Genomic DNA, 23,602 nt, shown 5'->3' with positions numbered 1-23,602 from the left:
CAGCAAACATAACTTCAAATGTATAAGACTTACGTACCACCTGAACTGCTTCAGAAATATGTTCAAATTCAAGTTTTTTTTGGCGTCGATAAAAGAGATCTGCAGGTGAAAAAACAGCAAGAGCGAAGGGTTAGTTTGTTCCTGCATGGCTGAGTGTTGGGAACGAGCAGTGTTTCTGCAGCCGTGTGAGAGCGTCTGAAGTGATTGGTCAGCGAGCCGCCCACCTCCTTAGGCTCCTTCTTGGCAGGAGCAGCTGTGCTCTTGTCTTTGTGCTCGGCCACGGGGAGGCAGAACAGCTGCTCGATGCTGCTGTAGTCCGGCTCCCGCGGGGCGTCTGTCTGAGCAGAGGCCCACATGGAGTGACCATCTGGGTGGAGGTGAGGGAGAGGGAGGGAGGGGCAGAGGGTGAGTGCACGAGTAAAAGAAAGTGTGAGAGAAAAATAGAGGTAGAGAGAGAGAGAGGTAGGGAGAGGGAGAGAGGTAGGAAGAGAGAGAGAGGTAGGGAGAGAGAGGTAGGGAGAGAGAGAGAGGTAGGGAGAGAGAACGCAGCCTCGCTCCTCTCACCGGTAACGGATCGGAGCTTTTGCCAGTTGAGCTTCTTCATCCTCAGGGTGGGGCAGGGGCCCGTCTGGGGGGCGCAAGCAGGAGGGCCCCCCAGAGACTGGCTGTTCTGGGCCACCACCACACCAGACGAGCCTGGCGGGGGAGGGGGGGGGCGGGGGTCCCCCTCCTCCAGGTCCTGGTGGAGGGGGAGGAGCCATCCCTGGTAGGGGGGGAGGAGGAGGGGGTGGGGGGGGTCCTCCCCCAATGTGAGGGGGGGGAGGAGGAGGGGGTGGGGGGGGTCCTCCCCCTATGTGAGGGGGAAGAGGGGGAGGGGGAGGAGGAGGGGGAGGAGGCACCATCATACAGGATGGCAGAGGGGGTGGAGGTGGGGGCTTCTCTCGGCAGGGCGTGGCCTGGGCGGTGGCAGCCACAGGCACAGCACACCTGACCAGGTCATCACCTGCCAGCTCCGTCTGGACGGCCTTGTCCACCCTCCGGCACGGCTGGCCGTCCACAGCGTGGGAGTCTGGAGCCCGGCTCTTAGAGGACGTCAGCCGCTGCAAGGCCTTCTCACAGGACTGCACCTGAGCTGGAGATCACAATCACACCAACATCTCACAGGACTGCACCTGAGCTGGAGATCACAATCACACCAACATCTCACAGGACTGCACCTGAGCTGGAGATCACAACCACACCAACATCTCACAGGACTGCACCTGAGCTGGAGATCACAATCACACCAACATCTCACAGGACTGCACCTGAGCTGGAGATCACAATCACACCAACATCTCACAGGACTGCACCTGAGCTTAAGAAGCAGTGGAGGTGGAGGTGGAGGTGGATGGGTGGTGTGACTCACCGTCCTGGCCCAGCAGGATGGCTCTGTTCGTCAGGACCTCCAGGGCCTGCCACAGGTCGGACCTGTCTGGGCCCAGCAGCAGCAGAGCCTGCAGGATGGACAGCAGCTGGAGGGAGGCTGGAGAGATGCTGACCTGGACACGCGCACCAGAGATGCATGTACACAGATGACACAAGCACACTGTCTGTAAACTGGAGAACTACTTTTACTCCATTTCACTCAATACAAACAGGACAACTAACTCCTGTGACGGGTGTAAAATCCATCTTGCAGTCAATTGTATTTAGAACACAATGAACACTTGAGTGAAGGCAATCATGCACTCATGACGCCACCAGCCTTGACCTAAGGCACGGATGTGTCCCGTCAGTGCCTACCTTGTTAAAGAGCGTGGTGAACACCTCCTGATGATCGCTCATGTCGATGCCTCCATACAGCCGCATTAGCTCGTCTTCATCCTCGGCCATGACCTCCTCGAACGACTCGCACTGAATGATCAAGTCTTCATCCTCCTGCTCCCTATGCAACACACGCAGACACGCTTTTAATAGTTAGTTCTACCACAAATGTAGTCGTTTAACAGAGGGCAAGGCTTGCCATGCAAGCTGTACACTCAGTAAACATTCCAAATTATTACATTGTCAAAACAAGCGCGCAACGCCAACTCATTTAATTCAAAAAGCCCCTATATTTGTATTAAATACTGAAAGCTACGCTGTCGTTTACGTGCTTAGAACAATGTGCTTAAATGCGTACAAAACTCACCTTAGTTTGGGAAGGACATCGAGTAACTGCAATCCTAGAAAATAATCAAACACGCCAAATTAATTGTGAAAATGTTTGCAAGGCACGTTTCCAGTAGCCTACGGGTTTCTATTGAAAATGTAAATCGCTCATGGACGGTTATGCTTTTCTACGAATGGACGTATACAAGCTAAAGTGATTTATTACACTTGTCTGTTCACCCAATCAACCAATCACAACAAAACAGGCATTTAATGGATGTCAGAGCAACAATGCCGTCTTATTACGGGCCGTTTAGGAAATAATTCAGACTGTCCACTCCTTACACAAACACATATGAAACACATAACCATTCACATATGAAACGTTCACACACATCCATACTACTGAAAACTCACATCCACATATGTGAAATGCTCTCACAGATTCACACACATTCACTCTCATATATGAAACGCTCAAGTCTTATAAGGATAAGAAGCTTTGAGAATGCATTTTTACAGAAACGAAAAACGAAAAATTATTTCGAAAAAAAGTTTGCATCATTGATGAGTACTTGATAAGGACTCTACTATGCTGTGCATGTACTCTGCTCTAGGCTTCTCTGTTCTCCTCTTCCCTTTCCTCCTCTCCTTTCAATTCACGTGTGGGGAGAAAAACGTTTTGAAAGGTTGAAAAAACAATTTATAAAAAAAGTTTTACAATATCCTTTTGAAAGGTTGAAACAATATATAGGCCTATATATGTTTTGTTTTATTCCACCGCAACAAGTGTTATCGTAAAGTACTGTATAGGTCTACTCTATAAGGATTTTTTAAATAAAATTGTTAGACACAAATATTCTTACATTTTCGAAAACAACCTCCAAGTAGGAAAGGTGAACTAAAAAGCCCTTTTATATTTATAAATGTTTTTTTATGAATCTCAACAACAGTGCAGGAATGCCATGGCATTCATTGACATACAGGATAATTATCTTAAGAAAACAATTCAGTACAACTTAAAAATTATGGTTGGCAGAAGAGTCAGGTGTTTGGGGACGAGATTGGGGACAGGCCTATAATTAGAAGCCAGGTGACAGAGCTATTGTCGACGGCCTAAATTCTCGCTCCTCCCATGTCTGTCCAGAGAAAAGTACACACATCCTCCACACAAGTACAAGTACTGATACTCATGTTTAAAAAGACTGGTAAAAGTTGAAGACTACACTTTTTCACTCAAGTAAATGTAAAGAAGTATGGGCTCTGATCTATACTTAAGTAAAAAGTAGATAGCTACCTGTTGGACCTCACATCATATTAATACATAAATACAAATTAAACATCATTAAACATTTACCACCTAGCAGATGAACTACACCGTAAGAAGCGGGTTGAGCAGCAGCGGAGCAGAGAAGCTCGTGGTGTGGTAAACCCTACCAATAAACTCCTTGCGCATCTTATCCCTCTGACGGAGGTCATCTGTGCCAAAGATGAGGGCGTTTATAACGCTGAGGAGAGTGACCATGTAAGGGACGTTGTCTGTGGCCTGCAACTCGTTCATGATCACACTGAACCGATACTGCTGGGTCTTCACACCCTACCGGACAAATAAAAACAAATCCCAGGTTAGACCCCAACATAATTTCAGCGGTGACTCGAATGTGATGTATGCAGTACCGCATGTCTACGCTAGGGTACGCCAAGTAAAGAAGAAGTAAAGCAAATTAGATTTGACCTAAACAGCATCTGTGATTCTAACAAAAAAACGAACATTTACATGTTATTTAAAATACGATTCAAACAGCATACAGTTAAAATCCACGGTTAACATGTTACAGCTTTCCCGAGCCGTTGTAGATTTATCCTCTGAAAGGAGAGCTGGCGCTGGGTAGCGCTTCATCTGCTCGAACGCTAGCCAGTAGCCCAAACAATAATTAATGTATATTCACGGCTAAGATATGCTATTAGAAAATCCTTAACTGGCGTTTTACAACTGAGTGGCTAGCTAGCTAAAAAGGAGGGACAGTGACAACACCAACGTCTTTCTGAAAAAGACGGTTTCTAAGGTTTTTAACTCCAAGCGCTCAAAGTCATTGACGCTCATAAGAAAACGCTATTGACACCCAGAATTACCTTGTAGTGGTCCAGGGCGTCCAGGGCCAACCTGTGTCCGTCTGAAGAGAACATACTGAGGGCCGCTAGCAGCTCAAACACCTGCTTCTTCACCATGGTGTTGGAGGTGTCCAGGGCTGGTGAACACGGAGGTGCATCGTTATTTCTGGTACTCATGTCTCTCTCTAAGCAAGTCTCTGTCTGTGTCCCTGTACGCTCTGCCCTAGGATCTTTAGGCATCTTTTGGTCACAGTGAATAACATGAACTTTGCACCTTGGTTTAGATAAGTGTATGTCATTTTCTTTACACTTTGACTGAAACTGTTACACCCCCCCCCCCCCCCACCCCCCATTAAGACTCCAAACATTGGAGTTTCAGTCCAAATCAATGACTTGTAAAGGAGTTGTTTGTCATGGAATGTGAGACATTCTGTTGTTGATTGCTAACCAGTACCTGACCAGACTTGTACCATTATCAGTGCTCTAGGTTAGCAATGTGCCGCTAAAATGCAGCATCTCATTAAACACCTGGAACACCATCTGAAAATACCACTTCACTATGGAGAGATTAGACCTGGTTTCTTTGGGATCACCGTCACTGTGTTGTTCACCCCTGCACAGGTGTTTGCGAGCCAGCGGACCCACCTTGGGAGAGCTTGCGGATGTAGCCCTCGTTCTCCACGATGAAGTGGATCCCCGCTGAGGAGTTCATGACGGCTCGCACGCAGCACACACAGGTGAGCTGCAGGAGGGCGTCTGCGATGCGCGAGCATCCCCGTCCGGAGAGCCGGTCCAGGGCCTCCAGGAGCAGGTCCAGACCGCTCAGCTCCAGGAACTGGACCATCCAGACCTGGTCGCTGCCCTCCAGACGGCGCTTCAGCCCAGAGTAGTTGACCACGGTGGGAACCTGCAGCAGCCGGATGCACAGCTCCGGGTCCGCGCTCTCCAGGTTGGCCTCCGGCTGCGTGTCCGAGTCCTGGGAGGAGCCCAGGCGGCCTCGGACAGCAGCCCACTTCTTCTTCCCGTCCGAACGCACTGACATCCTGCTGGAGGCGGGCTGTGGAGGAGACAGGGTCAGTCTGGTGGAGGAGACAGGGTCAGTCTGGTGGAGGAGACAGGGTCAGTCTGGTGTAGGAGACAGGGTCAGTCTGGTGGAGGAGACAGGGTCAGTCTGGTGGAGGAGACAGGGTCAGTCTGGTGGAGGAGACAGGGTCAGTCTGGTGGAGGAGACAGGGTCAGTCTGGTGGAGGAGACAGGGTCAGTCTGGTGGAGGAGACAGGGTCAGTCTGGTGTAGGAGACAGGGTCAGTCTGGTGAAGGAGACATGGTTATACTGGAATGTTGCATCTGCAGGGTGTTCTCTTTGCATTCGAAAAATATGTTCAATTGAGAATAGTTAAGCAAGTGTTATCTACACCAAAGGATGCAGGCATTTTTCAGAAGAGATGCACATTCAGGCTAACTGACAGCTCTGCTCACTGGGGGATGAGTGAAAGATCCGTCAGCAGTCCTGTCATCACTGCTGCCAAACATCCACACTTAATCCTGCCTGAACAGAAAGAGCCTGCCTGTCAGCTCATCAACACAGAGCACAGAGGGAAGCTAATGATAGCATTAGTCTCTATTGTTGTGGGGGACTTTCATCCTGCTGGATAGAGGTTGTTTTCAATAGTCCCAGATGTCCCTCAATTCAATGTTCAATTCACACACGCACTGATGTGAAATCTCAATGACTACAACAATTTGACCCTTTCCTCCCTGGCATAATCACATGTGAACAGACAACAAGGAGAATATCTGGTCTGAAACTGCAGCTGAGGAGAAATGGCTCTTCCAGTAACGTCTTTATCGTTGAGCGCAGCCTGGCATTGACACAAGCGGCCTGTTCTGGCAGAGTAGGGCCTGTCTCCACCACCCTGGCCAAACTCCACCTTCTCAAACCTCAACCAGCAGCCGGCGTAAACATCCGACCCGCCCAGCCACACACAGAAATAGCAACGTAGGCATTCAGACTAAAAAAGGGAAAAACATTTATTGAAAACGCTTCTGGGATTGGAAAGCGCCGAGATGTGGAAGGTCAACACAAACAGCTCTGAGAGGCAGGGAAGCAGACAGGAATTTTCTCTCCAAATCTGACGAGTCAACGCCACACATGGCTGGAGAATCTGGGCTGCGCTACATTTCTGTACATGTCTGGGAGTTTAACAGAAATTCTAAATTTACATTTAGTCATTTAGCAGACGCTCTTATCCAGAGCGACTTACATTAAGTACAGGGACATTCCCCCCGAGGCAAGTAGGGTGAAGTGCCTTGCCCAAAGACACAACGTCATTTTACACGGACGGGAATCGAACCAACAACCTTCTGATTAATAGCCCGACTCTCTAACCGCTGAGCCATCTGACCCCAAATTTTGCTCTTAAATGCCAATTAACATAATGCGAACATAACTCTGAGCCATGAGATACACCTCTATCACAGGAGGAATTAACACAAACAAAAGTCTATTACACCTACAAATTGGATTTCTATTTACTCAACTGGAAGTTAACATCCAGAACATGGGTCCTGTCTATTCCTCAAACACACAGAGCTTTCAAAACACAACCTCCTTCAACAGGACATCTGTCTCATTCAGCCCCACCAGCCCTGAGTCCTCCTGACTCCTGTTGCCATGAGTGAGTGTTGCCGTGGCAGCCACAGACAGACAATGCCCTTTCACAATAGGCCTCAGTCTTCTTCAATGAGGTCTTCTCATTGGCTACAGAATGGGAGGAATGGCTTGTGTTTTTGACAATAATTTGAATGACTTTCTACCATAAGAATAACAATTTTAGAAACTGAACAGACTAATGAAACTACGTAACCTTGTTTTAAACCAGCAAATAATGTAGCCATCATGACTTCCACTTGTCACTGTTGCACTTCCTTGACTTTTGTCCCTATGCCACTCCCACACAACTGAGCCAGAATGTCTGACAAGACTGGACGTTTTAGATAAGCAAAGTAGGATTTTCCAGCATGGACCAGCCGCTGTTTAGAAAGGAAATGACTTTCCTGGGACAGGAAACTCCTGACACACGACATGAACTCCTCTTTTTCGGTTTAATTTCCACTGCATGCTACTAACGCTGTTTCTACCAGCAGCCTGGACCAAGTGTCATTTACATAAGAAGGAAACAGGGTTTTTTAGGTGTTTCTGCTGTATACATGCCTCAACTCTGACTAATATCCTGATCTGAAGCACAGAACAGCTCCCACACAGCAACACAGGCTCCTCCACCCAGTCTGCACCCTCTCATGGGATGCTGCCTACATACAGCCCATCCCAGCTCCCGGCACAAAGCCTTCTACAGTATTAAGTGTCTTGTCCCGCTCGTTATGAGTAACCTGCCAGTCCAGGTGAGGGCACAGGTACACGGCTGAATCCAGATGTGTGTAAGCTGTACCTGGGTCTGCTTTGCTTCAAGGAGTCTGTCAGTTCTTATCAAGCATTCCTAGTCCCACAAATGCAGAGTTGTGTTAGTAAACTAATAACGCTAATATAAGTAAACACATAAAGGGGACACAGTAGGTTTCGGAGAAGGTTGTGTCCCATGAAGCTAAATCAGCTGTTTATAGGATGTTAAAACCCGTTTGTTGTCTTCTGTCTGGCATGCAGACTCTGCCAGAGAGAGCCAGACAGACACAGAGCCTCTCTGAACATGCAGGACTCGACCAGAGTACACAGCCAGCGAGTTCACTAACTTGCATAGTCAGATTGCCATACCCCGCTCAGAAACATGTGCGGCACAGTGATCTTGTTTATAAACCTTACTGACCTGTAGCATCACGTGGTTGGACATGTTGGGTCATGGTGCTAGATCACACCCTGTATCTCCCTAATACTGTTAGTAAGACTGAATGCTACCAAAAACCCACACCATTCAGGTGGTTGAGATCAGCTGCAAGCAGGTTGCTTGTTGGTTATTAAACATGCAACCACATCTAGGTTACACAGTATTCTACATGTGGTACTCATTTCCTGAGCTGGTATGAGCATGGGGTATCTCTCTTGTCTGTGTAGGTTACAGTGCTGCCTGCTACAGCTGTACATCCATAGTAGCCTACCTTTACCCACGTTACAGTGCTGCCTGCTACAGCTGTACATCCATAGTAGCCTACCTTTACCCACGTTACAGTGCTGCCTGCTACAGCTGTACATCCATAGTAGCCTACCTTTACCCACGTAAAATTCCTGTGAGAGGCCGTTTGTGGAAGATTATTTCAGAAGACTCATAAAATATGGACCTGGAGCCCTACCTTATGGTCTTGTTATGGTCACTGGGACTGTGAACCCCAGTGTTACACAGGAATAAAACCATAAGCAGAATTTAAACAGTTAAGTCTTATCTAGTTTGTATTTGTATGTTGTCATTTTTCGACACAGGTGGGTCACTAGCTACAGATTTTCAATCAAGATCACAAATCATTACTGTCCGTTTACCCAGTGGAGCCGAGACGTTTTAATGCTCCAGACTCGATTTGCTTGTCATCCACTGTATCCGTGTCTCAAGATCCAATGCTTCTGAAGGACTGTTACGTCTTGGTAATTGAGGGTCTTTAAATAGCAGGATGTCTCTAGGCTACTTGAGCTTGAATTGGCTTATCATTTTCTTACAACAACGAGTAAAGGGGCACATTTAATAACAAACTGGACAGACTTACTCACATTTCCATCCAGTTAATACAAATAGCCTACTTTAATTACATACGGTATTAAGTTCTAAATAATTAGCCTACCAAAACCTCGTTTTCAGTTTAGGCTCATCCTACCTTGTCTTATGCCATAAATAACCACTTGAAGAATCGCGTCCTCTGGTTGTTTTTAGGTCCCTTGCGACACTCGACTGCCTTGACACGTATCAGTAAAGCGCTATTAGCAGAGCGTAAAAGATGCACGTATGTTAAAGCGGGATGGTTTGTGTGATAAGGTCCGCTCGTTTAAGCGCCTGTGACGATGCTGCAGCCACAGTTGGATAGCCCCTCCCACGGCCCTCCTGGCTGGGCGTGAATGTGTGGAATGCGGGACTGAAAGGAAATTATAAAATGCCTCTGGCTTTAGTGCCTGAATGACCAAGCTCAGCGATTTCTAAAGCGACATTTAGATTTAGTGATGTGTCAGAAAATTTGACTTTTACTAAAGGTAACAGAATAACATCAGGGCCATGCGGGAGTCATGTGTGAAACTATTTAGGCTACTATTGAACAATATTACAACAACTGTCGGGACACTTTTGTCCAAGTGTCTAACGACGTTTTGTGTGGGGCCACATGGGAGATGAAATGTAGTATAGCCTCTTCTCGAAGTTTAAGAAGAGAGGCTATCATTTCATGGAAACATTTACTTTGGAAATCCTTACTAGGAATCAAAAGTATGCAAAAGTGTGGACTGGCAAGACATAGGCCAGATGGTTCGCTTATCTACAATATGTATTCTGTTATACTGACAGTTATAAGGGTCAGATTGTCACCAGGCAGGGATAGACAGAGCAGTATTACTGTTGTGATAGTTTCAGGGTCAAGTGAAATCCCATCTTTCTAGGTGACACAATAGTGGATGCTCAGATGAGATCTCAGCACCCCTAAAGATAATAATAAAAATAAAACAAAATCTTGAATTATTAAGAATTATTATTATCTTAAATAAGTTTTAGTGCTCTAACGTAAGAATTTGCAAACATGTCTGTTAGTGGCAGATGACTTTAAACAGGTTTAATATCCAGTGTCGCCATACACCTTTAATGTTGGTAGTCTGCCAGTAAAACCAAAGGAGAAGAAGTAGCCTAGTTAGTTAATTTCATGGCAAAGATTAAGAACACAGGTCACATTCTCATTGGGGGCTGAGCCCCCCTAAAGGTCTGATCCTAGAATCGCCCCTGGTGCTAGTCCAATAAGTCCACAGTTTTAAATTATGCTTCTCTGGTCTTGTGTTTTTGTGAAAAACATTTAAGAGGATCATTTTATCCCACTCCAAAAAATCAGGTGGCTGGTGGTTTGGCCACATTACAGTTTACCTGTCAGGTGAGGTCAGGACTTGAGCCCTACAGTTTTGCCTCCAGAGGCTACTCCTACCTGTATCCAGTCATGAATCACAGAAAGGGTTATATCCTTCCACCTTTCAAGTGCTTTGAAGGACATGGTAGAAACGCAGGGGGGCTCACGGAACAGAGACGCACAAAACCGAAGATGAAAACAAAGCAATCGAAAGAGACTGCAAGTGAACGCTCAATAAAAACAAATCCTGCAACAGACCTTTCAAATACATGCGCGATGAACTACAAATCCCATGTCCTACGACACAGTCAAATGCATCCCTTCCGAGTTGAAAGGTTACAACGTCATCCATGTGTTTCTTCCACAACAAACACAACTGTATCCTTACTGATTATATTGTTTGTGCAAAATTTAAGAAAATGTCTGGAAAAACTGGAACAAAAGATCTTTTGAAGATGGATTTATACGGTTTACTTGGAATCGACAGCTCTGCGACGCTAAAAGAGGTGTGTACTTGAATGCTGCTAGCCTTGAAGCTGTATGTTAGCTAAGCTAGCTAAATTGCTTTTGCACATACTAAAGTAATACTACGAGTCTTTGACAGTCAGATAAAATGAGACGATTGCTTTAAACTAATGTAGTTCACTACCAGCGTGACATAAAATATTTTTTATTTTGTCTTCAATAATGCGTCGCATACAATCATCTAGGTAGGTAGCCTAGGTAGGTAGCCTAGCTAGCTTCCTGTCATTGCTTAAATACCACCGCTATCGAAATGTACCAGCAAGGCAGCACCGGCACGGACGGAGGCTGGATAACTAATAGCTTAGTTGTTTGCTATCGGATGATTTATTTATCTAGCCAGCCGCCGGTTGAGCGAAAACCGTCTTTCTCTGCCGAGTCATAGCTAGCTAGTAACTGGATTCACAACCATATTGTTTAAGTACATTTAAATGACCACTAAGTGGCGGTATAATATAAGTGTGGGATTACTAGCTAACTCTCAGTGGAGAGTTTCTGTAGCCAACCTGACTGTTGTAGCAATAACACAGAAGGTACACAGTCTATAGACCATTACATTACATTTACATTTAGTCATTTAGCAGACGCTCTTATCCAGAGCGACTTACAGTAAGTACAGGGACATTCCCCCCGAGGCAAGTAGGGTGAAATGCCTTGCCCAAGGACGCAACGTCATTTGACACGGCCGGGAATCGAACTGGCAACCTTCTGATTACCAGCCACCTGACTCCCAGCGATACCCAACCCAGTGGTCCGCGGCCCATTGGGCCGCTAGGGTAATACAGCATTACAGTACAGGCAAATAATAAGCCTTCTATACTCTTTGATACAGGTGGGCCGCCAAACCAATGAAAAATAAAGTATATATGTCTATGGTTACCCAGGTTACCTCTTTACAATGTGTGCTTACTGTGGCACTGATTGACAAGTTGTCTTCTTTGATCACTCAAATAAATATTGCCTTGAAAGCAAACTGTTTGTTGCTAAACCTGTGTGATAAGCGCCAATTAAGTCAACGGGTGTGTTGGGCGGCCGATACAATATTTGGGCTATGCAAGTGGGCCCCAAAGTGGAAAAGGTTGGGAAAGGCTGTAGACATCTCGGCCTACCTGCTGTAGACATCTCGGCCTACCTGTGTGTGCATGAGGCAGTAGAGTCTAGTTTGAATGAGTGGGGGGGGGGGGGGGGGGGGGGGGGGGGGGGGGGGGGGGGGGGGGGGGGGGGGGGGGGGGGGGGGGGGGGGGGGGGGGGGGGGGTTAGGGTTAGGGTTAGGCGCTTAATGGCTTTCATCAGTATTTATAAAAATAAAAAAATATATGCAGTTTAGTTAAGTAGGACCTCTTTTTATTTTTCAAAAAGAAGATTATGTATGTCTTTAAACACAGACAGGTGTATTTCTGTTAGTTCTGAAAAGACGCCCCAACCCCCTTCATAAGTTTTACAGCTCAAAAGCTAAATTCCATCCCCCTGTTCCCAACACGTTCACTCATTTCTTCACAACAACCTCTACACAATTTCCAGCTCAAAATCTGCAGGCCAGAAAGGCAACGAAAATTGCTGCCAAATTGAGGAAAGAAGTTAATTTCTTAATTGTGTTTCAAAGTCTCATCCGCCCCAGAGGAACATGGAGGGGAAGTTGGCGGTTGTGGCGGGAGTGTGTGGCCGTACTGTGTGAGGTCTGATGGTCGGGACTGATACCAAAACCAAACCCTCAGACAGTGTCCGCGGGCAGGACTGGGAGGCTAAAAACCAGACGGTTAAATCTCTGAAGTGGATCGATGTGATTAGATTAGCACCTCCAGCTGCAGCGCTTCAACACGGCTTGCAGTTCATCTTAGCGAGGAAGTTGCTTTTCCCCTAGACCAGACCCATGGTGATATGGGTTCAACCACAGCATGGAAACACTTTCTCTGACGTATTAGGCTTCCTGGAAGTGCTGTTTCCCCTGGTGTGGGGCAGCCCTCTGGCTACCTCTGTCATTATCTCTGTTATTTCCTTCTGCACCTCTTGTTTAACAGGGGGGCTGATTTCACGACAAGGAGTCAGGAGTGTGGAATTTGTAGATATGAACATCAGTGGTTGGGTGGCAGCCATATTTGTTTCATTTGAGTCACTCTGGCGTCTAATCGCTCCCTCAGTGTGGGGGTGGAGGATTCAGGGGGTGTGTAGATATTTCATCTTGGCTCTCCTCCACAGCCCTGCGTGTCAGTGTGTCTGTAAGGAGGCTGGCTCTGCCAAGTTCCTGCTGCCCGGACAGCTTTAATGATGTTTAGACCAGAATGTAGCCCACCTAGTGCAAAGGGTTAGAAAGCATTATCTGGAAGACAGAGGCAGGCGTCCTTCAGACTTGGTCACTATGCCAAACACAAACACGCACACTCTCCAAATTGAACTGTCCTTTGTAGCCAGTGGATTATCTTATCACATCACTGGAAGTCATTGTTTCCAGCCTATCTGCTGTGGTCTGGATGTCCAGGACCTTCCTCAGAGAGCAGAACAGTGACACATGCTGCCTAGAGGGTCCCAGTCATCCAGGTTACCATTCTGCTGAACAACCAAGAGTTGCAACAAAAGTATTTCTAAAAATTACAACCTCAGCTTTTGAGTGAAACCTTGTTTTGGACTACAGTAGTCCAAAGAATTGTTCCAGAATCATTTCCCCGTATTCTCAAAATGTTTTGGCGCCGGGCCTAAGTTATTAATGGCCCCATTTCTGTGATAGACAATGGTGTGCTGTTTATATTCGTTCTGGCTTGAATAAAGGCTGGCGTTCGCTGCCAACACGTCCACATTTATCCTTGAAATTTGGCTCCTTGGAATTCTCTGGAACTTCTGAGAGAGTAACTGACTGAACAGTCAACAAAAAAGCCACGCTATGCCTATAAGGACATTGTGAAACATCTATCTGCTACTCGATCCCTTTAAAAAGAAGGATTCAAAAATGTGGGTGAACCAACCGCACCACAGTCAAAATATATGGTGCGTTTGCTGCTGAAACTCCTGCAGATCACTTAGTAAAAGACATGGAAGTTAGGTGATCAACACAAAATGGTGACTTGTTATAAATGGCACGGGTCCAAACCATGGGCCACATTTCAACCCTCTGAGTAACAAAATAAATAATGATAATATCTTTAGTACAGTACGTGCTTAGAGTTTCCGAGCCTGTGATATCCTGCCAGAGGCCGTTTGGCCTGGAGACTCTATAGCAGGGGATATCCAGGCCGCAAACAAGCCTCTGTTTGTCACGTGAAGTCAAATGTAAAGTAAACCAGCTTGTGGTGTTTATAAAGACTGTGTTGTGTCTCCTTCTCTTCCAGGTCAAGAAAGCGTATCGACAGAAAGCTCTGACATGCCACCCAGACAAGAACCCAGACAACCCAAAAGCTGGTGAGCCAAGTTTCCCAGGTCCCCCCACCCCCCTGATGCCCTACCACCCCCCCCCCCTGATGCCCTACCACCTCCCCTGATGCCCTACCACCCCCCCTGATGCCCTACCACCCCCCCCCCTGATGCCCTACCACCCCCCCCCTGATGCCCTACCACCCCCCCCCTGATGACCTACCACCCCCCCCTGATGCCCTACCACCCCCCCTGATGCCCTACCACCCCCCCTGATGCCCTACCACCTCCCCTGATGCCCTACCACCCCCCCCCTGATGCCCTACCACCTCCCCTGATGCCTGGTCGATACCCAACGCCCAACCCCACCCCACTCACCTCTCCACAAGTTTCCCAGCTAGCAGGCTAGCAGGCCGGAAATCAGAAATGTCAGTACAACAATAAAAAAACAACAACTGTCTCAGACACGGGCCGTCCAAGGCATGTGTTCTGCTGAGGTCTGCGCGGTCGCTGGATGCCCCCTAACAATTCCTGATTAAGTCAGGAAAAATGGGAAACGAGGGGGTAATAGAGGGGGCTGAGAAGGGGGGCAGAGGGTGTATTTCCCAGAAATGAGCAGGAGATGGCTAGAAAGCTTCTCGCTCACATGCACAGATTTAGTCCCCTCACGCGAGAGGGGGAAGAGCCCAAGGAGGGGGGGGGCGGGGGGGACGAGGTGAGTTGGGGGTCATGTCCCCCCCCCCCCTCCTGCACGGTGACACCCCGTGCTGACGAGGCACCATGGAATCTCAGTGAGCTGTGGGGTAACCCAAGCCCTGTTGCATGTGTGGGGTAACCCAGGCCCTGTTACATGTGTGGGGTAACCCAGGCCCTGTTACATGTGTGGGGTAACCCAGGCCCTGTTACATGTGTGGGGTAACCCAGGCCCTGTTACATGTGTGGGGTAACCCAAGCCCAGTTACATGTGTGGGGTAACCCAAGCCCTGTTACATGTGTGGGGTAACCCAGGCCCTGTTACATGTGTGGGGTAACCCAGGCCCTGTTACATGTGTGGGGTGTGGGGTAACCCAGGCCCTGTTACATGTGTGGGGTAACCCAGGCCATGGGTAGGGTAGCGGGCCAGTCATTAGAGGCACCTTTTAATGGAGGAAACGTTTATGTCAGCCTCTGGTCCGCGTTGGCACAGAGACGCAACCCCCCCCTCCACCTCCCTCCTTCCCCCGCTCTCCCTCACCTCCCTTCACGTGTTAAGAGCTCACAGACTTCTCATTACTGTGACTTTTGTACGTTGTTAACCTTTGCTCCATGTTGTTGTTCAGAGCTGACATGCAACAGATATATGTGACAATATATATTTTCCCCTCGAATGTTTCTCGAGGTAGTGTGTGCAGGGTATGGTGTGTGTGTGGGTGTGTGTATGTGTGTATGTGTGGGTGTGTGTGTGTGTGTGGGTGTGGGTGTGGGTGTGTATGTGTATGTGTATGTGTGGGTATGTGTGTGGGTGTGGGTGTGTGTGGGTGTGGGTGTGGGTGTGGGTGTGGGTGTGTGTGGTGTGTATGTGTGTATGTGTGTATGTGTGTGTGTGTATGTGTATGTGTGGGTGTGGGTGTGTGTGTGTGTGTGTGTAATGTGTCATCTTGCTGATGGCTGTCCTCTCCTCCCAGCTGACCTGTTCCACCAGCTGTCCCAGGCTCTGGAGGTTCTGACGGACGCTGCAGCCAGGGTACCCCCCCCACACACACACGCACACACACACACGCACGCACACACACACATACACACACTGTTGCATTGTTACTGATGGAAGCCATGTCCCGTGTGCCAGGCTGCCTATGACCAGGTCCGTGCTGCCAAGAAGCAGGCAGAGCAGAGGAACAGGAACATGGATGACAAGAGGAAGAAGATCAAGCTTGGTGAGCTCCCTCAGCGCCCTGTCCCTCAGCGCCCTGTCCCACAGTGCTGTCCCTCAGTGCCCTGTCCCTCAGTGCCCTGTCCCACAGCGCCCTGTCCCACAGTGCTGTCCCTCAGTGCCCTGTCCCACAGCGCCTTGTCCCTCAGTGCTGTCCCTCAGTGCCCTGTCCCACAGCGCCTTGTCCCTCAGCGCCCTGTCTCACAACGCCCTGTCCCTCAGCGCCCTGTCCCTCAGCGCCCTGTCCCTCAGCGCCCTGTCCCTCAGCGCCCTGTCTCACAGCGCCCTGTCCCACAGTGCCCTGTCTCACAGTGCCTTGTCCCTCAGCGTCCTGTCTCACAGCGCCCTGTCCCTCAGCGCCCTGTCCCTCAGCGCCCTGTCTCACAGCGCCCTGTCCCTCAGCGCCCTGTCCCTCAGCGCCCTGTCCCTCAGCGCCCTGTCCCACCGTACAGTCAACTGTGTGTGTGTGTGTGTTCCAGATTTAGAGGCCAGGGAGCGACAGGCTGAGGCCCAGAGCCAGGAGGAGGTGAAGATCACTAGAACACTTGAGGAAGAGGTAGGATGTTTACACACACATACACACACACTCACAGCATATACAAACACAGCACACACACACAGCATATGCACGCGCGCTAAACATCTTGTACATCACAAAAAAACACGTCATTTTTTTGTTTTTAATAATGGACTATATTACACACTCCCAAGGTCAAAAATACTAGGATAGGACCCCATGTTGTTTGTCAAACATTCCTGCTTTGAATGACTCTTGAAATCCAGCAGAAACTTGGGCTTGGAACCAAGTACCAGCCGCACCTGACTGGGGTCATGTGGTTATTACCCATTCACTAATCCCTAACTATCCTTAACCCTAACCCATCCACTAATCCATAACTAACCCTAACCCATCCACTAATCCCTTACTATCTCTAACCCTAACCCATCCACTAATCCCTAACTAACCCATCCACTAATCCCTAACCCTAACCCATCCACTAATCCCTAACCCTAACCCATCCACTAACCCCTAACCCATCCACTAATCCCTAACTATCTCTAACCCTAACCCATCCACTAATCCTTAATCCTAACCCATCTACTAATCCCTAACTATCTCTAACCATAACTGATCCACTAATCCCTAACCCTAACCCATCTGCTAATCCCTAACTATCGCTAACCCGTAACCCATCCAATCCATGAGATCGCATGATTTCATGTGCTTTGCCTTTTAAAGTCCATGCTGCAGAAATGTTTGGGAGATTTAAGAGGTGAATCATGATTTTTGCTCATTTGACTAATTGCATGTAATCCCAGCTCCATGTGGAGATGTGGGGTATTACCAGTAGGTGGCAGTGTTCTGTCATCTGTGTGAAACATAAACAAATGAGTAATCCAGTTAGATTAAAAATTTAAATTAGGATTATGTCAACCATTTTCATGTTTTTTTGTTGTCAGGTCATCAAATTAACTGTGTGTGTGTGTGTGGGGTAACTGTGTAACTGTGTGTTTGTGTGTGTGCTCCAGATCGCTCGTCTCAGGGAGGAGGGCTCCAGGCAACTGCAAGAGGAGCAGAGACTGATCAAGGAGCAGATCCAGAGAGAATTACAAGGACACACACACAACACAGGCTGCACACACACAGGTAACACACACACACAACCTCCTCTGTACCTCCTAAAAACGTATTAGCATACAAAGAGAAAGAGGCTGTTTGTTTGGATGGCTGACTGAGCAGGACTGAGGGGCTCGTAAAGGGAGGCTGGCCTCCTCCTGAGGGAGGTGTGGGGCTGGCCTCCTCCTGAGGGAGGTGTGGGCCTGGCCTCCTCCTGAGGGAGGTGTGGGCCTGGCCTCCTCCTGAGGGAGGTGTGGGGCTGGCCTCCTCCTGAGGGAGGTGTGGGGCTGGCCTCCTCCTGAGGGAGGTGTGGGGCTGGCCTCCTCCTGAGGGAGGTGTGGGGCTGGCCTCCTCCTGAGGGAGGTGTGGGCCTGGCCTCCTCCTGAGGGAGGTGTGGGGCTGGCCTCCTCCTGAGGGAGGTGTGGGCCTGGCCTCCTCTTGAGGGAGGTGTGGGCCTGGCCTCCTCCTGAGGGAGGTGTGGGGCTGGCCTCCTCCTGAGGGAGGTGTGGGCCTGGCCTCCTCCTGAGGGAGGTGTGGGCCTGGCCTCCTCCTGAGGGAGGTGTGGGCCTGGCCTCCTCCTGAGGGAGGTGTGGGCCTGGCCTCCTCCTGAGGGAGGTGTGGGCCTGGCCTCCTCCTGATGGAGGTGTGGGGCTGGCCTCCTCCTGAGGGAGGTGTGGGCCTGGCCTCCTCCTGAGGGAGGTGTGGGCCTGGCCTCCTCCTGAGGGAGGTGTGGGGCTGGCCTCCTCCTGAGGGAGGTGTGGGCCTGGCCTCCTCCTGAGGGAGGTGTGGGGCTGGCCTCCTCCTGAGGGAGGTGTGGGCCTGGCCTCCTCCTGAGGGAGGTGTGGGGCTGGCCTCCTCCTGAGGGAGGTGTGGGGCTGGCCTCCTCCTGAGGGAGGTGTGGGGCTGGCCTCCTCCTGAGGCCACCCTGAGGCCAGCCCAGGTCAGCACATCTTCCCCGAGCTCTCTGCTCGCACGCTAGCAGGCCTCCCCTGGAGGAGAGCGTTCTCCAGGCCAGCAGGCTGGGGCCAGAGCCAGCATGGTGGGACTAGCAGACAGCTACCACGGTAACCACGGTGACCAGCGGCCCGCAGAGAGGGTGGCTGTCTGGATCCACACAGAGGCTGGTCTCTCCTGCAGCCCGGGGGGCACCGCCTTCCCTGACCACACCGGGTGTTTGTCTGTTTGTTTGGATGAATAATCTTCTGTCTTTCTGTCTCCTCTTCTCACGAGCTCAGATTCCAAGAGCAACCAACTCTCCAAGAGCAACGTGACCCCTAAATTAAAAGTAAGAGGTTCTGGGATTAGTCAGGGGAGGGGATCAGGAGCCCGGGTTAGGGTCAGGGTTCTTGTGGGAGAGGAGGGAGGTAGGGAGGGAGGGAGGGAGAAAGCGAGGGAGAAAGCGAGGGAGAAAGCGAGGGAGGGAGAAAGCAAGGGAGGGAGTGATGGGGGGGGGGGGTCTCCACATTGAGGAATCTGTATATTGAGTAAAACATGTTCCTAACCTCCAAGGTATTTCATGCTGTATGCTAGCGGAGTTCAGCTGAAACCAAAGACATTTGGAGTATATATGAGAGCCCTCCCCTCTCCCCTAAAGCTGCACGTAGCCCTCCTCCACGGAGGCTGTCGTCAGGAGGGCAGTAACTACGTACAGAGAGGCCTTATTCTCTGTCCTCTGGAACTCACCCAGTTCCTCAGCATTAAAGTACACCAGGGATGTTAGCTAATGTGTTTAGATATTTAATCTTGTTAAAATGTCCGATAGCCATCGGGATCAGTGTATCCCCTCAAAAACGACTTCGTTTGTGTTCAAGGAAGACAGGCATGATGGGAAGGCTGGCCTGCTTTGGCCCTGCTGTGTCTGAGGCTCAACACATGTTCACTAAGTAAACCATCACACAGGTTTAAGGGTGTTCTAGTGCAGTATTGATGGGACTAAATAAAGGACATCTGAATAGCTTTTTGATGGCTGACTGAGTCTCTAATGACCTCTGCCATGAAAGCAGTGCTGTTTCCTTGTATTCCAGCACAGAGGTATGTGTTCAGAGTAAATGATCAGAACTTAATCTTTCACATTGTGCCAAAATAAATCCCACAAGATGAATTTCCAAACAGAACATTTTAAAATTATGACAAATATCAGTTACGTTTTAGGTTGGGGTTAACTGGAGATCCTTTGTCCTTGATACCTTGTCCTCATGCAACTGAATAATATTACTGGTCCTTGATCATTAATCAGTCTCCTGCACAGAACAACAGATTCTAAGACCAGGACATTTGCCTGCCTGGACTTTGTTCGTGTGACAGAGTGTTTGGGTTTGAAACCCTTCCCGTTATTTGCTGGTTGCCGGTCCAAGATTTCAAATCTACAACTGGAGACACGTGTGTGTGTGTTTCCAGCCAGAGAACTCCAATCTCCATTAGGTTGTTTAGACTATCAGTGACAGAAGTATTCCTGTAAAGTGTTGGAGCAGGCTAGGCCCTGGGCATCCCCCTCGCCTGAGAGATGATTGGACTTCAAGGTTATCCTTGAAGAGGAGTACGACCCTGGAAGAAGACAGCATTTGACAAATAATTATTGCCAAAAATGGAAGGGTAATTTCTTTGACAGTGAACAGTGCTGGGCCTCTACAGAGCCTTTTCTCCCCCTGCTGAGAGGCGTTGGACTGTTCCACATGCAGGTCATAGACGGGAGAAAGCAGACCGTTCCACATGCAGGTCATAGACGGGAGAAAGCAGAAAGGAAGAGAAGTGTGTATGACTGATCTAGGTTGTGTCCTGTGCACTGACTGTTTCTTTTCTCTTCCAGTTGAAGTGGAAATGTAAAAAGCAGGATGACACAGATGGAGATTACTCTCAAGACGTCCTCTCTGCTCTCCTCAGTAAGGTGGGTCTCTCCTCAGTAAGGTGGGTCAGGCTGTGTGGGGTGAGACAGGCTGTGTGGGGTGAGACAGGCTGTGTGGGGGGAGACAGGCCGTGTGGGGGGAGACAGGCCGTGTGGGGGGAGACAGGCCGTGAGGGGTGAGACAGGCCGTGAGGGGTGAGACAGGCCGTGAGGGGTGAGACAGGCCGTGTGGGGGGAGACAGGCCGTGAGGGGTGAGACAGGCCGTGTGGGGGGAGACAGGCCGTGTGGGGGGAGACAGGCCGTGAGGGGTGAGACAGGCCGTGAGGGGTGAGACAGGCCGTGAGGGGTGAGACAGGCCGTGAGGGGTGAGACAGGCCGTGTGGGGTGAGACAGGTTGTGAGAGGTGAGACAGCAGGTCTTATGTCTCTCAGACCAGCTCTCTCCAGTCCAGCTTACTCTGAGGTCTGCATGACTTCACTGGGTTACATGTTTCTTATTTTGCCCTTTAAACAAGCCCCATAAAATGTTGTTGCAGCTAAAAATGCTAAGGGCAATGTTGCTATTGCCCTCTTAAACCGGTGCACGCCATTGTTCCATCCCCCTGTTACCAGGAGGGTTTATCAGTGCCAGGGGAGTCATTCGGAAATGTGCTCTTCTCATGCAAGCTGCTACCACCTTGTTCAGTTCACTGCTAGGGGGAGTCCTGCTGGGTGGAGGCTGAATGGGGATGAGGAGAGCGGATGAGAATGGTGCCAGTGCAGTGTCACTGACGTCAGGAACCCTAAAAAAAGATGACAGCTTCTCAATCTGTCCTCCGCACGTACTCAGGAGCAGGCACAAGGAGGCCGGGTCAAAGGATTGTGGGAAAATGAGTTTAGTCAGGGTTTTTTCCAAGAGAAAGAGGGAGAGAATAAAAACATTCACCGATGTCTTGGAGGGCAAGTTTGGTTGAGTGACAGTTTGTGTGTGTGTGTGGGGGGGGGGGGACATCCATAGAGTACGTGTGTGAGACTGCGTGTGTGTTTTGGACCCTCTCCCGGTTACGTGTCCTCTAAAGGGAAAAGGAGACATTCAAATATTTGGATTTGTGAAATAGAGGTCTAGAGAGACTCTCCTTTTGTCACTCTTGGCCCACTACACTGTCCTCAAACACACTGTATTACTGGCTTGTCCTGTTCCCATAGACACACAGTCTGGGAATCAGAGCCTCCCTCCCTCCCTCCCTCCCTCCCTCCCTCCCTCCCTCCCTCCCTCCCTCCCTCCCTCCCTCCCTCCCTCCCTCCCTCCCTCCCTCCCTCCCTCCCTCCCTCCCTCCCTCCCTCCCTCCCTCCCTCCCTCCCTCCCTCTCTCCCTCTCTCCCTGCCTCACTCCTTTGCTGAGGAAGGAACTGTATGTCAGGTGACACTCTGTAAATATTCTACCAAACACAGGCTGTGTGCTGTGTGCTTGTATCCTTGAGAACATCTCCACGAGCCCAGAAGCCCTGATTCCCTCCTGTATCATTATCACTGCAGCTGACAAGGATCACTTTTACTGCAGCCACCCAGGCCAAGTCCCCCAGCCTCTCCTCCCCCAGCCTCTCCTCACCCAGCCTCTCCTCCCCCAGCCTCTCCTCCCCCAGCCTCTCCTCCCCCAGCCTCTCCTTCCCCAGCTTCTCCTCCCCCAGCCTCTCCTCCCCCCAGCCTCTCCTCCCCCAGCCTCTCCTCCCCCAGCCTCTCCTCCCCCAGCCTCTCCTCCCCCAGCCTCTCCTCACCCAGCCTCTCCTCCCCCAGCCTCTCCTCCCCCAGCCTCTCCTCACCCAGCCTCTCCTCCCCCAGCCTCTCCTCCCCCAGCCTCTCCTCCCCCAGCCTCTCCTTCCCCAGCTTCTCCTCCCCCAGCTTCTCCTCCCCCAGCCTCTCCTCCCCCAGCCTCTCCTCCCCCAGCCTCTCCTCCCCCAGCCTCTCCTCCCCCAGCCTCTCCTCCCCCCAGCCTCTCCTCCCCCAGCCTCTCCTCACCCAGCCTCTCCTCCCCCAGCCTCTCCTCCCCCAGCCTCTCCTCCCCCAGCCTCTCCTCACCCAGCCTCTCCTCACCCAGCCTCTCCTCACCCAGCCTCTCCTCCCCAGCCTCTCCTCCCCCAGCCTCTCCTCCCCCTCTCTTAGACCCAGGGATCAGGGTAATGTGCAGGCCATCACGGGGCCCCCAGGTCCCTCCTGGCCTGCCCAGGTCCCTCCTGGCCTGCCCAGGTCCCTCCTGGCCTGCCCAGGTCCCTCCTGGCCTGCCCAGGTCCCTCCTCCTGGTCCCTTGCGGTGGTGTGGCCTGGAGGAGAGCCAGGGCTAGCTTCGGCCTTGTACCAGAACTTGGTTTACAGATTCTTCTCACGTAGACACACAGAGAGTGAAGGAGTCCAGAACTCTGTCCTCGGACGGACCCAGGCTGGTCTCTGTCCTCGGACGGACCCAGGCTGGTCTCTGTCCTCGGACGGACCCAGGCTGGTCTCTGTCCTCGGACGGACCCAGGCTGGTCTCTGTCCTCGGACGGACCCAGGCTGGTCTCTGTCCTTTGACGGACTCAGGCTGGTCTCTCCTTTGACGGACTCAGGCTGGTCTCTGTCCTTTGACGGACTCAGGCTGGTCTCTGTCCTTTGACGGACTCAGGCTGGTCTCCACTGTGAAATGCTACAGAGGTCACTCTTTCTAAAGATCATTTGGCTCTCTACTACTCTCTCTCCCACTCTCTCTCCCACTCTCTCTCCCACTCTCTCTCCCACTCTCTCTCCCACTCTCTCTCCCACTCTCTCCTGCTACTACCTGACTGAGCAACTTCTATTCCTGCTTTTCCAGTCTATTCCTGCTTTTCCAGTCCAAGTCTGTGTTTGATTGATAGTGTCTTTCACTGTGAGAAAACAGTTTGAAAATATTAATATCTGGTAATTTTTCTCTGTCTCTCTCTCCCTCTCTCTCTCCCTCTCCCTCCCTCTCTCTCTCTCTCTCTGTCTCTCTCTCTCTCTGTCCTTCCTAGTATGGTGATGTTTTAAATGTCCTCATATCCAGTAAGAAGAAGGGAAGTGCTGTGGTGGAATTCGCAACCGTCAGAGCAGCTGTAAGTTCCT

At 50.2% G+C, this 23,602-nt stretch overlaps 3 protein-coding genes across 4 annotated transcripts in view; 1 reads left to right on the top strand and 2 right to left on the bottom strand.

Moving 5' to 3' along the window:
• The window catches only part of LOC136949577 (inverted formin-2-like), an 8,901-nt gene extending 6,986 nt beyond the window's left edge, over nt 1-1,915 (bottom strand). The window contains 6 exon segments of the mRNA XM_067243927.1: nt 38-99; nt 225-367; nt 565-701; nt 703-1,132; nt 1,409-1,541; nt 1,786-1,915. Coding sequence (XP_067100028.1) covers nt 38-99; nt 225-367; nt 565-701; nt 703-1,132; nt 1,409-1,541; nt 1,786-1,875 — 995 coding nt within the window. The 5' untranslated portion in view covers nt 1,876-1,915.
• Nucleotides 1,916-2,169: 254 nt separating this feature from the next.
• Nucleotides 2,170-9,144, bottom strand: inf2 (inverted formin 2). The gene is made up of 5 exons (XM_067243931.1): nt 9,060-9,144; nt 4,891-5,302; nt 4,267-4,382; nt 3,571-3,730; nt 2,170-2,207 (listed from the first exon to the last, which is right to left on the bottom strand). The coding sequence occupies exons 2-5, from the start codon at nt 5,285-5,287 to the stop codon at nt 2,170-2,172; spliced, it is 711 nt and encodes a 236-aa protein (XP_067100032.1). The 5' UTR covers nt 5,288-5,302; nt 9,060-9,144.
• Nucleotides 9,145-10,630: 1,486 nt separating this feature from the next.
• The window catches only part of dnajc17 (DnaJ (Hsp40) homolog, subfamily C, member 17), a 31,705-nt gene continuing 18,733 nt past the window's right edge, over nt 10,631-23,602 (top strand). For both annotated transcript variants that reach the window (XM_067243929.1, XM_067243930.1), the window contains exons 1-9: nt 10,631-10,786; nt 14,123-14,192; nt 15,809-15,867; nt 15,970-16,057; nt 16,533-16,609; nt 17,584-17,701; nt 18,907-18,956; nt 20,478-20,555; nt 23,512-23,592. In XM_067243929.1, the coding sequence (XP_067100030.1) occupies nt 10,631-10,786; nt 14,123-14,192; nt 15,809-15,867; nt 15,970-16,057; nt 16,533-16,609; nt 17,584-17,701; nt 18,907-18,956; nt 20,478-20,555; nt 23,512-23,592 (777 nt within the window). The remainder of the gene's footprint in view (nt 10,787-14,122; nt 14,193-15,808; nt 15,868-15,969; nt 16,058-16,532; nt 16,610-17,583; nt 17,702-18,906; nt 18,957-20,477; nt 20,556-23,511; nt 23,593-23,602) is intronic.

This window comes from Osmerus mordax, chromosome 9 (genome assembly GCF_038355195.1).
Source record: "Osmerus mordax isolate fOsmMor3 chromosome 9, fOsmMor3.pri, whole genome shotgun sequence".
Classification (NCBI taxonomy): Eukaryota; Metazoa; Chordata; class Actinopteri; order Osmeriformes; family Osmeridae; genus Osmerus; species Osmerus mordax.
Note: the sequence above shows the minus strand (reverse complement) of the source record. Positions and strands in the feature narration are given on the sequence as shown.